The 17,144-nt window shown below is 47.8% G+C and overlaps 1 protein-coding gene across 1 annotated transcript in view; it reads left to right on the forward strand.

Moving 5' to 3' along the window:
• The window catches only part of GUCY2F (guanylate cyclase 2F, retinal), a 69,229-nt gene that overhangs the window by 49,363 nt on the left and 2,722 nt on the right, over window positions 1–17,144 (forward strand). Inside the window, exon 19 of the mRNA XM_014519141.2 lies at window positions 1,749–1,834. Within this exon, the coding sequence (XP_014374627.2) occupies window positions 1,749–1,834 (86 nt within the window). The remainder of the gene's footprint in view (window positions 1–1,748; window positions 1,835–17,144) is intronic.

The raw sequence follows: 17,144 nt of genomic DNA on the forward strand, positions 1-17,144 counted from the left end.
GCCCCAGCCCTCTTTCCTGCCTAGGCAGGGGGTCAGACTCGATCTGTTGAGGTCCCTTCGGACCCTAGCATCTATGAATCTATGAATCTCCAAAGCAGATTCGGCCGAATTGAGTCAGGACAGTGATTTGAATCACCAAATCGAATCACTGTCCCCTGAATCAGTCGAATCCGAAGCCGATACTAGCTGCTTTGCACAGGCCTAATAGTTTTGAGTGAATTGCTTTCATGGTTTCATAGTTTCAAACGACCCCGGCAAGGTGTTCATCCAGTCTCCTGTTAAAGACCCCCAGGGTAGGAGCCAGCACCATGTCCCTTGGAAGTTGGTTCCAGGTCCTAGCCGCCCTGACTGTGAAGCAGCGCCTCCTGATGTCTAGCCTGAATCTACCCTCTGCCAGCTGGTGACCGTGATTTCTAGTCACTCCTGGTAGTGCTCGGGGGAACAGGGACTCCCCCAGTGCCTGCTGGTCCCCCCTGACTAGTTTGTAATAGGCCACTAGATCCCCTCTCAGCCTTCTCTTGTGGAGGCTGAACAGGTTCAGGCCCCTTAGCCTCTCCTCATAGGGCCTGCCCTGCTCTCCCCTGATCATGCGGGTGGCCTCCTCTGGACCCTCTCCATGCTGTCCACATCCCTCCTGAAGTGCGGCGCCCAGAACTGGATGCAGTAATCCAACTGCAGCCTGACCAGTGCCTCATAGAGGGGGAGGATCACCTCCTTGGACCTGCTTGTGATGCATCTGTAGATGCACAAGGTAGGGTTGGCCTTCCTGACCGCGTCCCCACACTGTCGGCCCATGTTCATTTTGACATCAATAATGACTCCAAGATCCTTTTCTGCCTCCGCACTGACGAGAAGGGAGTTCCCCAGCCTGTAGGTGTGCTGCTGGTTCTTCCTCCCCAGGTGCAGCACCTTGCACTTGTCAGTGTTGAAACCCATCCTGTTCTCATCCGCCCACCCCTGTAACCTGTCTAGGTCTGATTGCAGCCTATTCCTCCCTTCTAGCGTCTCCATTTCCCCCCACATCTTAGTGTCATCTGTGAATTTGAACAAGGTGCTTTTTACCCCCTCGTCCAAGTCGCTGATGAAGATGTTGAACAGTGCAGGCCTGAGGACCGAGCCCTGGGGGACCCCACTGCCCACATCCCTCCAGGTCGAGAATGACCTGTCCACCACCACCCTCTGGGTGCAGCCCTCCAGCCAGTTAGCGACCCATCTGACTGTGTCGGTGTTGACGCCACAGTCCTCTAATTTTTTAATGAGAATGGGGTGAGAGACAGTGTTGAAGGCCTTCCTGAAGTCCAGACAGACTACGTCCACTGCTACCCCTGTGTCTAAGGATTTTGTGACCTGGTCGTAGAAGGCCACCAGGTTGGTCTGACAGGACCTGCCTCTAATGAACCCGTGTTGGTTGCCCCTAAGCATAACCTCCCCTGCTGGCCCCTCATGGACATACGCTATGATAATTCTCTCAAAAAGCTTCCCCAGGATCGAGGTAAGACTAACTGGCCTTATTTAGGGCTTTAATTAGGTCCATTCTTCTACAGCAGTGCTGAGCAACATATGATCTTTTAGTGCAAGGAACTCAAACTCAGTGCAAAAGCCCTCTTCTCAATTCAACTATATGTTGCTCAAAAACAAAAACTCTGCCTTCCAATGCACATGCAGATCTTGGAGAATGATGTATGAGGTACCAGTGTGTAAGAAATGGCTCTCAAATTCTGAATGTTACAGATGTCTTTTCTTCTTAGGGCAAAGGGATAGAAGACACATTTTGGCTAGTTGGGAAACAAGGCTTCCTGAAACCATTACCAGAACCTCCTGACATAAAACCAGGGTAAGTATGATTTAGCTGCTGATACAATCAATAATCTTGTAAGAGGGATGCTGTGAGTTAACAGGCCACCAAGCTAATTTGTCTTTCCATGATGTTGGTTTGCAAAGTCAATGTTGATCTTCGCAGGTAACTTTTTTCTCAGTACAAAGATGGTGCTATCATCCATAGCTGATTGTCCCTTGCTAGAGGTGGATGCTGGTGTATCCATCCTGACTTCATTAGGGCATTTGAAAATGTTGACCAAGAGATCTGATTGAATGACCTTGCAGGAGCACATATGTAGGCTCTTTGGTGGCCCCTTCCATGAGCACACTTACACGTGAGCTCCCCAGGGTTTGCTTTTGTTACCCTTTCCTAGACTACTAGAGAAGCCAGTGAGAAGCTGAGGTCTTCAGTGTCAGCAGCACATGGGTGACATCCAGGTCTGTATCTCTTTCCCATCAAGTCTCTACAAGACAACAGCTTTATTCCCCCTGAGCACCATCCCTCCTGGGGACTTAATGAGTCTCGGATCCTATGAAATAAGTAGCATGAGATAAAGTAATAAAAGACTGAATCATAATTCATCTGCAGAAGGGGACAGGATTAAGGTTGCACAAGTAATCTTAATGCTAGCATCTCCTACCTTTTGAGTGCTTGATTTTGCAACCTGAGTATGCTTTCCTCAAAGCTTTTGGTGTGTCATATATACATGTCAAGACATGGTGTGTCTAGTGAGTAGCACACATGACTTGGAGTCAGGAAACAGGCCCTGCCTCTAACTTCCCGAATGATGTTGGGCAACCTGGAGTCTCAGTTTCCTCTGTGTAAAGCAAGGAAAGTACCTACCCACTTTGGGAGAGAATATAAAGTACATCCAGCTTTTGCACCTCTGCAGTCACATCTGAACTTCAGAGAGACTGTGTGGGTTTTGTGGAGAATTACACTTGGGCCATAGTTTGCCAAGTGTCTACGGATCTGTCTGTCTGAAAAACCTGTGTGGAGTCTTTGGTCTGGAGGCATTTTCTTGCTCCATAGGCCACAGCTGTGAAACACAGAGTAATTCAGGACTGTGCAACTTCAGAGGAGCTACGTGCTGTGGCCCCCTCAGGCCCCACTGCCTTACCCCCGAGGGATAGGGGCAGAAAGCAGATACTGGAAGTGGGAATGGGAGCCCAGAGATCCCAGCCACCGCAGCAGCAGAAGTGATGGGAGGAGTAGCTCCTGGGCAGGACGTGACCAGCTAGACAGCCCTGGAGCCAAGCATTTACTAATGCCACCTTGTTTCTTTTCCATGGAGAAGGGAGGACTTTGTGGAAGTCAGGCCAAAGAACTGTAAGAGAGACTAGGTTTGAAGCCTGAAGGCTATTATTTATCTGGCCAGGTAAAAAAAGACATGCCCTGAATGACTTCAGGTTGTCCAACAAGGCCCATAAGCAGAAAATGCTACCACATTTCCTGTAGGAACAGCCTCAGAACACCTCATTGTGCCTACATTTCAGGTACCTGAAAGTTTTAGAGAGACAGCTCTGCCCTGCTGAAGAGTTCAGAATAGGTTTACAATATTCCAAAGTCAGTGGAGAAAGAGGCAATTCATTTAGCATTCAAGCAAAGCAAATATTTGGAGCAGGAGCTGTGCATGGGCACCTGCTATTATTAGATTGGACCTGGACAATATACAGACCCTCAGAGCGTAGACATGTGAGTTGGCCGTTCACATCCACAGGACTGACCGAGAAGCCATTTTCTGGCCTGTCTGAAAGTGGTGGTGTTCTCCACCCGGCGTCTATTGGAAAGATTTTCACCAATAGCACTTTGAGCAGAGAGACGAGACAAGAATTGTCTCATTTGCTACCATCTTCTCATCCCTGCTGTCCCCTGAAGTGACCCACTCTGTTGCACATTCCACATCTTTCCTTGCTAGGCTCTGTCTTGAATCTCATGCACTTAGTGTGGGAAGGCTCCCTACTCCTTCCCATGGGGACGAGGGGACTCTTTTCCTATCTCCTCTCTCATGCAAGCTTCCAGCCTTACCTCTAAACACGTGGCCAATTGGGGATTCATGGCCCAGGCTCTTGGCCCTTCATTCATGCACTGAGTTGCAGCCTGAGTGCATCACCGAGACCACAAATGGGGAATAAGGTTCACAACAAGAGCCTACAGGAGACATGGAGGGCCACCTAGTAGGTGCCTTAGGGGATTTAAGCATGTAAGTGAGACCCTATGCTCCCTATGCTCAGATCTCTGAAAAAATGGTTAATGCATAAAGTGGACGAGTCCTCATGCTCACTGCTTTTTTGCCTTGGATGTAAAGCTAAGATGCTAGCAAAAAGGTTAAGATTTCTTCAGGGATCCAAGCAGGCTGGAAAGGCATCTGATAGGTGGAGCAGGACCAGGCCCTCAGCAAAATAAGAGGAAGAGGAGTTGCTTTAATGAAGAACCCCAATCTGGCCCCAACCCCAGGACAGGCGATTCCTAGCAGAGTGCCCATTAACCCATGCCCATCACAGTCCTCCATGCACTTCTTTTAGGGGATGTCTTTATCAGTCCTGCTGTTGAGGCAACCCCAAGTTGCTGCTCTTATGCACACTGGAAAACTGGGTCTTGAACATAGTGCCAGGGGTCTTCCTCACTGCCTCATTCCCTGGTGGATATGTATGGAGTGGGGGTGAGATGTGGAAGTTACTGCCTTAGCAATGAGACTGAGCTCTCTAGTACCACTGGGGTAGACCTGCCCTACGTGGTATCGGTCCTGCACAGATATTTAATCATCATTGGCTCGCTCTGAGGAATTGTGTGGGCATCTTATGCAAAGCAAGCCCTGCATACACTCGGCTACACCAAGGGTATTTTACACTCTGCATCCCAGGAACCTAACTAAAAAGAGAGGTGAACTACCCTCTCAGCTTGCCCTCAGGGACCAAGGGGATGAACAAATGATCAACTGGCTGCAAGCCGATGCACAGTCTGTCCGTCCGTCTGACTGCCAGGGAAAGCTAAACCAGTGCATAAAACAGGGTAAGGGTGCCTTGACTTGGCTTAACATGGTAACTGTCCACCTGTTTGCACTTACACTGAATCATGGCACAATGACAGATTAACTGTTGTCAAGAGGGTTTTAAGGAGAGTAAGGAGGCAGCGTTGAGGAAGGTCATGGTGAACTTCTCCCTCTTGTGAGGCAAGCACTGTAAGCAGGTACACATGGACAGGTACTAACCATCAGATGCCATGCAGTAAATCCTTGCCCCTTTGTAACTTGTTGCAAGTTGATGGTTTGCCCGTACTCTCAGTAAAAGCACCCGAGTATCAGTGATTCAGGGTGAGAGATGCTTTGTGAAAAAAGGGCTCAAACAAAGCCTTGGTCAAAGGGGCTTCACTTCATTTTGTGGAATTGTACAATCACAGACTCAAAGAAGTCAGGCTGGAAAGGGACCTCCAGAGCTCATCTAGCTCAAACCTCCTCCTGAGGTAGGATCACGCCTATCCAAACCATCCCATACAACCTAAACTGTTCGAAAAACTGCCATCAACCCACAACACAAGACACAAGACCCCAACAGTGGTGACCTTAGGGTTGTTGGGGTCCTGGGCAAGAGAGTCATTTGGGGCCCCTTAGAGGTATGTACTCAGGTAAATATTAACCCACCACAATTATATCATGGGTCTTTTTAATATTCTTTGGGGGAATTAGATAAATAGTCAAGTGTTAAAACGGAAATAGAGCCACTTCCTTGCAAAAACTTCACCCCCACAAAAATTTGGGCCCCCTAAGCGTGGCGGTCACCTGGTTTGCCCTCCCCTAAGGCCGCTACTGACCCTAACCTGTCACAGGTAAAGCAGGGGGACCACAGCAGCCAACGTCCTGCTCCTATGAAAGGCTGCTAATAGGTGGCATAGCGCCTGGGCTAGAAGAGAGCCAGTGAGACCTTACGGTAGCAAACATAGATGTCCTGCTGGCGAAAACGGAGACAAGGTGACGAGTGGATAATCGGACTGACTTCAAATGATTCACCAAACCATAAGCTATGCTGTAAAAATACCTGGGTGTCTATTTAACATGAATATTAAGTGCCATCATGGGGGCACAATTCTACAGGGGAGGTCCTGGGTCACAGAGTCCAGCCCCCAGCTATTGCAGACAGCCGTGGTGTATAATCCCCTTCATATAAACTGCTCAAGCTCCATTTTAAGATCACCGCAGAGGGCATTCGCGCAGTCAGGATGCCTTGTACTCTGAAGGGACACAGAGGGATCTTCCAAGCTTCGCTTAGGTACTTAACTGCGCACGCTTAAAAATGCTGGCCAATATTTCAGGAAGGGATGCAACTTTATAGACATCATTTAATTACACTGTAACAGTTGTAAAAACAATCACATAATACCATTTAAAAGACTGAGGGAATAAATGTGATTGTCTAGTAATTAACCCCAAGCCAGAAGCACATAACTAATCCAAGAACAATAAATGCTCCTACCTAATTGGAAGTTAATTGATATTCAAAACCCTCCTCATTTAATCTCAATTACTGGCTTATGTGAGGCATATAATTGAAAGCATTCTCCTCAGCTCCCATTCCCTTCATTACACTTTCCCACATTTATAAATGCGTGAGGAGAACTGGAGAAGCATGCATGTCTCTTAAAGTTAATTGCCGTGGATGACTTTGCTCATGCAGGGCACAAAGACATTTAATTAAAGGAGAAATATATTCAAATTAAGATATGGAATACACATTTGCCCCACCAGATCTCCAAAAAGTCACAGGAGCTGGAAGGCTGCCTTTAAAATTAACTTTACATCGAGCTATTTGAGGTCCATATAGCTGCACTGAAACTATAAAGCTTACTGGAAATCAGGAAAGTCTTTGTCATGCTGGTTTTTAATAGTTTTGCTTCAATAGTGGTCCCACAGCACTGGGAAAATGCAACATTAGTGCTTAGACTAGCATCTTGCTTTATACCATAGGAAGGCTTCATTTCCACAGTTTAACCCCCAGGGTACCAGAGCAGATCAGAGACCCCAGATTTCATCTGAGATCAGAGCTCCAAATATTCCTGTTCAGTTTATATAAGAGCCGATAGGCTACAAATGGAGACTTTGTCTAGACTCTGATGATGATGATGGTGACGATAATGCTGTTGTGTTGGATTATTGTATGATTATTGTATTATTATTGCATTGTTATGATCATTCTCATATCATAGTAACACTCAAGGGCCCTGTAGCCCCGGATCCCACTGTGCCAGTTTCCGTCCAAACCCAGATAGCCCGTGTCCCAAGAAGTTTGCAATCTACTGAGAAGGCAAGAGACAACAGCTGGCTATGGGCAGAGGGATGAGGGCATAAGGTAACAGGGAGATAATACCAGCCTCCATGATAAGCAGGGATCGCACCACGCTAGCAGATTTACTGTTGCCAAGAGGGTTTTTTATGTAAGGAGGTAGCTCCATGGATGTTAATGAAGAACTTCTCCCTGTTGTGGTTTGGATGGTTTGGAAACCTAATGAGCAGGTGATAGAGGCTGATGTAGGATGGCCAGAGGCAGGAGTCAACCTGTTAGCACTGAATGAGAATCCTTCTGATCCAAACAAGAAAAGACACCAAACTGGAAAACTCTAGCAAACGTAAGCCTGGACCTTGTGCTGGCAGAGGGCTGCATTTTGCAGCACATAGGAAGCATGGGAGCTTTAAGTCACTTCTATGCTCCCTTTGTCCTAGGGCCAGCTTTCTGCTGACAGAAGCAAAACCCTGACCCATAAGCATTTGCTCCAGAAGGGAGGTGGGTGCGATGACATGGTAGATCTGCTGACTTCCATGTTCCCAGGTCTATCAACTCTTTATACCAGGGGTAGGTGTAGGTCTTAGTCCCCTGAAGAGGTCCCTTGCAAAATAGAACTGCTTGCAATAGTAAGCACTACCCCAAGTAGTCAGCGTGCGAGGCTCAGGACCCCTGACTCTGTGAAATGTCACTGTCTAATCAAGTAAAATGATATGTAAAATGAGACTGATATAGGTACAGAACTGAGACTGTGAGCTATGCCACTGGAAAGCATTGGACTCTTGGATGAGACGAATGTATATCACTGACAGCAATTTGCTAAATGTCAACAACCTTCCCTTGGCTGCCTGTGGTGGGGAAGTTCAGGCTGTGGTCTGCAGTTCAGTTTTGTTATAGAGTTCCTCCTTCTTTGTGTGAACTTCCTAGAATAGTTCAAATAAGCAATGGAAAAGAGCCACGAGGCCTCCCTTTCGATCCACTTAATAATGCAAAATTGTTCTCTACCCGATGATCTTGCAGCCCCTACCAACTATGAAACGAAGTTTTCAAAAGTGCCCTCAAAACTTGCAAGAAGTTTGACTGAATTTCTTAGGGTGTCGATAGCAGGCTCTTTTCATCTTCTAACTGGCACTTCGTCTATCTGCTGGAGAAGCAGTTTCTTCATGTCTGTATGGACGCACATTGGCAACGTAAAAAAGGATAAGGCAGAGGCCTATCTGGTATGGTTTGTACCCTGGACAGATGCTACAAGGAGAGGTATCTATGTGGCCAGCAGCCAGAGGGTTAACGCAGCAGCCATTGGGTGCATAGACCCTCAATTAACCTCCGACTGTAGCCCCCGCAGAGGATCAGCCCTTACAGCCCACTGACCACAGCAGCAGCAACTACTGTCTGTGCCAATCCCTTCTCCCAGGACACAGCATCTCCCAAGCAGTGTGAGGTTGGCAAGGGACACAAGCCGCCAACTGCCCCATTGTCAAGGGCAGGCCTGACCCTAAATATTACCAATTCTAGTCACCAGTGGCAAGGGACAGCCATGAATTCAGTGGCACAGTAGGTCAGCATCCCCTTTATATTAACACCTGGTGCTTGTGCCCAGTCACCCACCCCTAGTGATGCTACTGGGCAAGGTGCATTTCTGCTGCACTGTACCTGTTCAGTGGCAAGGCAAGGACCGTCATTCTGGCTCTTTCCTAAAGCATGACATTCAGTTGCTATGCTTGTGAGTGGGAAAGAAAGTGTTTGTATTATATGCAGCATTGAAAGCCTTTTGTCATCCTAAGAAGGCTGAAATAAGGCAATGGCATCCTGACATTTCTCAAATCGCCTTTGTGTAACGTGGAAGAAAAGCTTTGTGAGGACATGGTGCATTGTTCATCTCCGAGCACCCCTAGAAGCCCTGTGCCAGACAGGTTTTTAAATGACGGTGGGGGTTTGATATGAAAAGCGTCTTTCTGAATCCCTAACGCAACGGCACAGTGAAGAAAATGCAGGCGACAAATCATGACGTCACGGTGGGGTTTGGAGAGAGCAATTTTGCTCCCAAAAAGCAACTGCTTCAGGAAAAGAAAAATCAACCATGACCATACAATGAGTCATTTCCTACTGTGTAGGGCTCTGCGACTGGCACCTCCAAGGGTCAATGCCACTATTGATGTGCTTTTGGTAACTGTTCTTTCTAAAAGAAGAGCCACTGGAATGAGTAGAGTTAGCAAATCACTGCCAGGGTCTCAAAAACTAAGCAGGATCTGAGAGAAACAACATATTGGATGGAAAACCTTCAAGGGGTGTATCAGTGCTTCAGGGGCTGCTGCTCTCCTCCATATGCCAACACCTAATCAATGCCCAAAGCAGGTGTTATGCTCAGTGCGAAGCATGGCCTTTTGCATGAGATGAGGTTCTGGATGCTTGCGTTTGCTTGAGAAGCACAAAAATTGGTTTATTTGTATGCTTCTTCTGAATACTCAGCTGCCCCGTACTCGACTACCTGACACTCTGCTGTTAACACACTGCCTCCACCCCTACTGATAAGGTCTACCGTGCTGCGTACATCGACAATATGAAATGCTGGAGCACATTGAAATCTGAGGCCGTATAAAACAAACACCAAGACAGGCAGCAAAGGAGACAGTCCTGACTGCTCTGGACTAAAAGGCTTGGGGTGGCCAAGTGAGCTTGATGCAACAGTGCCATGTAATTGAGGCCTAATGCGCTATCTGGGATTCTGTGTTTTGACTCCCATATGCAGTGCTGGAGACTAAGGGATCCTATAATGGAAAACGAGATTGAAAGAGGGATAGAAGAGGTTGGTAATGGACCCAAATGATTGTGGGTCCAGACTGAAATCATTCTGGCTGCAGGGTGCGGACAGGCAGGGTCCTGGGTGCATTTACACATGCTATTAGTGCGATGCAATAAACTCCAGTGCAGTTCTCACAGGAGTTTCTTACTCCTGGGTGCTGTGTTTGCACGTGCGCCCAGGACCACAATACATTGAGCCCGGTTGGAACAGCCCCGGTTGGCAGGGGGCCCAGGGCTCAGCCTGCCAGACTGGGGGTGCTCCAACCCAGGGGCTGGCCGGGGCACAAAGGTGCATCAGCGTGGGGCTAGCTGGCAGGCAGCCCCCTCACTGCAGCACCCTCATGCCCCGGGCCAGCCCCAGCAGCATCTACACATGCATTGTGGTGCACTAAACACCACCACCATAAGATAGTACTTGTGTTGACAAGCACTATCCTACAACAGTGTTTATTAGTTTATTAGTTTATTATTTATTATTTACTGCGGCCTAATAGGGCCACACGTGTAGACTCTGAGATGTTAGTGCAAAGCTAATTAGTCAGCTCCGCAGTAAGCTTCTTGTGTCGATGCCCCCAGAGATGCTGTGTTGGTGGTCTGCCTCTATTCCCCTCCGAGCTGGACCATTACCTTGGTGGTTACAGATCTCCATTAACCAACCAACGTCCAGGTGATTTTCTAGCTTTCAGAAAGCAATACTGTAATTTCATTCTGGCTTCCAAGCATGTCCAGGAAAAAGGAGGAGGAGAAATCCTTGACAGCTTCTGTGCAATTCCTGTGAGCTACCAAGTAGGGTGGAAGTGGGCCTGTTGGGAGTGACTGGGAGACTGGGCCCCAGAGTCTGTGATGCTGGCTTGGGGAAATAAAAAAGAGGTCAAGAAAAGATTTAGAAAAATAGGAGCAGCTACTGGCTCTATCAAGCAGGGAGTTAACAAGAAGGGTGGCCTGGAGTTTATAATTCCTTCTCTGGGTGGGAAAGCGGCATATCCCACTGTCTCAGGCGCAAGGAAGTTCAAGCAGGGGATTCTCAGTATCATAGTGACTGAATGGGCTTTTCACTAGGGATGGAAACTAAACCTCCCCCCCCCTGCATCCCATATGAATAGCCAAAGGAGGGCATAGCGCAGTCATGTCGTATCCGATCTCTGAGTGCACCGATCAGCTCTTTGCTAGCTCTTCTTTCAGCCATCTTCCCCTAATGCGGAGCTGATCGGTGTGCTCCCTGCTCTGCCAAACAAAATAGGCAGCTGAAGTGCTTCTTCTTATGATTACATCGGGGAGGGGTCAGCATTGCCTTGGATTCCCCTCTCTGGCTCAAGAAAAGAGAGGGGAGGCCACACCGGTGGGTAGGTCAGAGCCCATCCCACCATCGCAGATGAAACAAGGTGGGGGAGAATCAGCTGCACATGAGGTCTCTGCACTGATCTGGAGTAGGAGTAAAGTGGGACAGGTCTACATCTGCCACTATATACCCTCACCAGTGCAGAGCACAGCTGTGCCACTGGGCCCTGTCTGCCTCTCCCCACCCAGCTGTGCAGTGCAGGTACATAATGTCTCTGAGGACCGTCCTTTCCACTGCTCATAGAAAGCCATGGATCCCCATATTTGCCCAAGAGACCAAGGTATATTTTATGCCCTTTTGCTCCCGGTTCTGTGCATGCAACCTGGCTCTACAGCTTAGAAAGTGTTTGTAAAAGAATGAGTTGTTGTGGCCTGTGGGTGATGCAGACCAGGGGTGCACAACCTCCGGTCCATGAAGCTGTGTCATCTAGCTCACAGGGCCCTCCAAGAGTCTGGAAATTTGACTGTGGGGAGCGGCGATGGTGTTAATTGCCGCTCTCCAGCTACCAAATGTCTGGACCCATGGGGAGTCCTGTGTGCTGGATAACATGGCCTTGCACACCAGATCATGCCAGCACACGGCCAAATCCAAGCACACGGGATCAGGCTGGTGTAGGACTGGGCCCCACAGACTGACCTCCAATGGGATCCAGCCCATGGATCCACCCTGCATCACTCATCTGGCCCATGAGGCCAAAAGGTTGGGTACCACTGATGTGAAAGACTGGTCTTGAACTGGGACTGGGATTGCAGAACAGAAAGAGGGCTTAGTTTGTAAGGGCTCAGCCTTCACCCAGAGGGCTGAAATGGGCCGTTTCTGGTAGCCTGAAACAGGAACAGCGCTCCTTTGAAAATGCAACCGCAGTTGTGAGCACCGAGGACTTCTGCAAACTTTGGCTGTAGGCAGAAATGTGGAAGAAGCCCTAGAGGGGAGTGAAATCCCTGGGGGGCCTCATCTGCAAAGGACAGAGCTTTGGAGCAATTTATCTTTGTTCCTTACTTTGACGACATAGGGGAAAAAATAATTGGCCAGGTTCTAATCTCATTATTTGTGGGTAAGTCACAAGTAGCAGCATTACAGTAAGTGGTGCTCAAGTGGGATAAATTGAGGGTAAGTGAGATCCAAATCACAGCCAGCATTTTCTTTCTTTGCTCCTAGGGGATTTTATATTTCACTCTGTATCCATGGAGATTACAGTCTATTCTTTATTGCAGATGATGACGATGAAATGGTTCTTTTTCTAATGGCCGATATGTTTAATACAGGTGTAGTGCTCATGGGGTACTCCCTGAAGAAATTGCAGTGTTTAAAAAGAAGGCGGCTGCAAAACTCTTTGGTAACAGGGCATAAACCTGAGGTAGTATCTATGTGCCGTTGCTGTATAGTTGTGCTCTTTAGTGTCTGCTTCTGTGTTATACTCATTAGCTTTGGTCCTACACTTTTTTGGTTGAAATGTGTATAGTTCTGTTAGAAAGCCCTGAAATCTGATCAAATGCAGCTGAGAAAAGCAACCCCATTTGTACAGAAACAAATGGGGTTGGTGAGAAACTTCCATAGCAAGAGAGAGGGTAAAGAGCAGCGGACAAGTTTACAACAGTGGAAATAATACTATATCTGCCTTTGATACGTTATCCAGCCACCAACCTCTGTGTGCTGTGACTGGAAGGATCCCTGGTAAATATTAAGACAAAGCTGGAGCTCAAGCTGTGTGGGAATCTTTTCCTGTAGCTGTTATTTTATTTAATAGCTGTCTCCTCTCAAGAACCATGCAACTACACACATTTCGATTGAATAGAAACTATTTTAGAAAATCACTTCAATAAACTGATCAAGATTTGTCTTGCAACCAATTCAGCTTCTGTTCCCATGGGAAGCAACCTCAGAGCCTCATTGCTCTGCTGGTTAGAAACCATCATCTACTTTCCAGCCTGGAGTTACTCATAGCTGGTGTGTACCCATTTGTGCATGTGCCAGTATTATTCTTTACCTTAAACAACTTTTCCTCCTCTCTGGCATATACCTCCCTAACATCTAAGGATAGCAGTCAGATCATCTCTCTGTTTTCCCTTTGAAAGCACTTTGTATGTTTAGTTGAACCATGTCCTCTTACAAGACCGGCTCTCCATTTTACTGAGCCTCCTAATGGCCCCGGTCCATTTTGAGTTCATTCCTCGTGAACAGCAGTGATGAGACACGTACACAATACACCGGGTGAGGCCTTACCCATCCCTTGTACAATGGCATTAACACTTTCTTGTCTCTGTGGAAATATCTTGACTGATGCATTCTGGGATTGCATTTGCCTTCCTCCTAGCTGCATCACTTTGGTGGCTCGTAGCCATTCTGCGATCATCTAGTACATGCAGGTCCTGCTCCTCCTCAGTCATTTCCAATACTCCCTGTCCCCACAAGAAAGTTTATATTCTGGTGAAAGAGCATGTAGGTGGTACAAATAATGATGTGGGAGGACATGGCAAGAGGAATATGAATGAGCTATATGGAAGGAAGGTCCAATGGCTAGAGAAATAGCCCAGTCCCACTGTGACTTCCTGTTTGACCAAACTCACTTAGGCTGTTTGTGCCTCTGTACTCAATTTTTAAATGACAGGGCACCATGAAGATAAATCAGAGGTATTCAGATACTGTGACAATAGAGGGATCAGGTTAGGACGTACGGTAGATAGCACACAGTAGCAGGGGCTCAGTGCGACTCAGTGTGCCCTAGGCATCATGGCAAGGGATGGACTTTTTTTGTTCAGGGAATTTGTTCCTGAGGAAGAGGTGGAACAACAGTGAAGGCCAGTGCTGGTGGCAAGGAGAGATGACAACATTGTCAGGGCTAGTTGGCAGCTGCCTCTTGCATTGCTTCGTCTCCACACTTTTCAGACATGCAAGCCAACCATTGTGGTTCACTTCTATCCAGCCTGTTCACTGAGATACCTTCCACCTCACTACCCAATGTCCACCAAACTCTTCCCGGTGAGCCTTCCTCTCAGCCATCCCTACCCTCACCTCCTCACAATCTCCCATGCACCCTCCATGACTTTGACTTCCCCAGCGGTGTCTATCCAATGCCTGAACTATATGTTCATCACTTCATCTGTTCACTCCACCTAGTATCCTGGTTCAACTCTTCTACTCACTAAAAGTGATCCCCCCTTTTTTTTCCTCCAGATTTGATCAATCCACTCTTGTCCAAATCGTCAGGTGAACATCATTTGTAGCTCTCACCTTGACTATCTGACCTCTTTCTCTGAAGCTTTGCACTTGCTGAGTTGCATCAAACTTAAGCTGCTTGTGCTGCGCTTGCAAGATCCCTCCTGGCCCAGCCTCACTCATTTTCTCCAGCTCAGTACTAAAGATTTCCCAAGGAGTCATTTTATATGTGGTGCCTCCATGGGTCTCTCTCCATATCTGCCTGCAGCTGCCTGGGGAGGACAACCAGGGCCTGAGAAATTGGGGTTAACCAAGGGCTACGACTGAAATTGCTTTTCAGAAGTGCTGGGTAGATGTAGGGGTGCCACACAAGTCTGGAGACATCAACAAAGGATGCTCTTGGTCTCAAAGAGCTAGACGTTATGTGGCTAGATCTGTCTTCCCACTTACCCTGATGAGAAAAAGTGAGGGTGAGTTGATTTTTTGGCAACAGGAATTCCCCAGGCCCACTCAGGAGGTAGTGCCACCTCCCCTGGAGAACACAGATGTTATAACTAAGTGGTCCTGTCCCATCAGGGAACGGCAGAGGGAGAATGAAACACTAAAGCAGGCATGAGACCAACTGGATGTGATGAATGCCAACACAGTTGGCCATGGCGGGCCAATGAATTCCCTTGATGTGAATGACTGTATTGTCAGGGAAAAGAGCACACAGAAGTAGTCTGGACAAATTTTCTTGTTGCACAGCCTTGCCAGAAATGGCGTGTGCAGTCACAACTCTGGGTCACCTCAGCCATGAGAAGCCCCTGGACCAACTTTCCAGCTGACTTTACTGGCTCACAGTCCACCAAGAAGTCATGGTTTTCTCTACAGAAAGTCCCATCTTCTCTGCCTTAATGCCTGAACTGCTGACTCCTTGAGTCAAAAAGGATGGATTTGTCCCCTCAACCTGGGTGGGCAGCTCTTGTGAAAGAACAGAAAAAGATACAGCTGGCCCTTTAGAAGAGCGGCTAGGAGAGTACCAGTACATATTTGTATTACTTGATCATGTTGTCAGAGGCCTGGAGATGAACCTTTGTGCTCCCAATGCAAAGATCATCATTAAGGAATTGCTAAAACTCTTTTCCAGGGAACAATATCCTGGGAGATGCTGGTCTACCAAGGGAGTAATCTGATGCTCTGATTAAGGTGGGTGACAAGAGACTTTCTCAAAAGACTCACGGATTTAGACATCAGTGTCTCATCCTCAGATGGACAGGTTTGTTAAGCCATTCACTCAGACTCTATAAATAAAATGTTGAAGTTCACTGGACCAAGGCGGTACCATGTGAGACCCTTTACAGGCTTTAGAAAGGCCAGTGCTTTTTCTAAATTCAAGGGAAACCCTATGACCTAGGCTGATGAGCTGCTGGCCCATCTAGCTGAAGCTCAGTATATTGCCACACTGTCTTTTTGCCTGCTGGACAACCTACAACCTTCCAGTGGCTCTTGGACCCCACCACATACAATCCACTGTTCGTCTAGATGTGGTCACATCTAGAGCAGATTGAGGCCAACCTCCAATCTCTGCAGGAATTTGGGCTAACCACAAAGCCAACCAAGTGCAAAAATCAGAAAGTTGGGAAATATATGGCAGAAAGACATGCCAGACTGGATCAAGGATGGCAGCCTTTCCTAAAAGGCTTAGAGGCATGTGAGAAGGTCTTGCAGATGCTAAAGGACCACCTGTACAACAAGTGTTTTCCTATATGGCCTGGCCTTTTCTAAGGAATTGGTTCTACAGACTGACACTCTGGAAGCAGATGGGAACAGTATTTTTACAGAAAGAAATGGACTGAAGCCCATTCAAAGTGGTCATGGACTGTGCTCCTTCAAGATGGCTTGAATGAAATGGAAAATCCACAGATCCATAGCACATCTGGTGACATTTGTCCTGTCAACCCAACCCCCCTGCAGCACAGCAGAGGGCTGCGAAAAGAAACTAGACGGCTGATCTCTTTTCCTGGGTTGAGGGAAGCTGGCCATTGACTCTGGCTGCCCAGGCTCAATCTTAAAGGGACTGGCATTTGCACACGCCGATCCACACAGGATTAACAAGTTGTTATAAACCCAATCAGACCTAGGCTACTGCATCGGTGAAAGTTTTCAGGCAATGGAGGAAGGATTAAAGAGGGGAAACACCTCCTTGATTGCACAGCAGGCAAGGGCAAAGGCTTCTGTCCCAAGCTTTGGTGAAGGACTTTCTGATTCCTCATGCCTGATGGCATCTCCCTTGAGGAGACTTTCTTTGCTGCACAACCATGGCCATCGCCTACTAGGGACTGTTCTGTGAGCCCTATCCCTCTGCCATCCATAACCCAGAGGGGTGGATGCATTTGGATCCAGCCACAGAGCTAAGTCATAAACCCCTAGACCTTGCAGGCCTGAGTCTAGGCCGAGGGTCAGCAACCTCTGATAACTGGTGAGTTGCTGCTTGCAAGTCAGCCACTGCCACAGGCCACTGATCCCCTCCAAAGTGCCTCAGCCCTCCCTGCTCTTTCCCGAGGTTTGTTCTTTGGCTTGCATAGCCCTCATTCACTGCCCACTCCCTGATCACTGAGTGCTGCCAACTCCAGTGGTCAACAGTGATGGGGAGTGGCAAATTTTGTGGTGAAGGTAAGTAGAGGCTGAAGTAGCAGGGCAAGAGAGCAGTCCTTGGCACACAGCAAGGAGGGCTGGAGTGGCAGCAGGCAGCTTCTGGGCTGCAGAAGGGGAT

The sequence above is a fragment of the Alligator sinensis genome, unplaced genomic scaffold (genome assembly GCF_000455745.1).
Source record: "Alligator sinensis unplaced genomic scaffold, ASM45574v1 scaffold1008_1, whole genome shotgun sequence".
Taxonomy (NCBI): domain Eukaryota; kingdom Metazoa; phylum Chordata; order Crocodylia; family Alligatoridae; genus Alligator; species Alligator sinensis.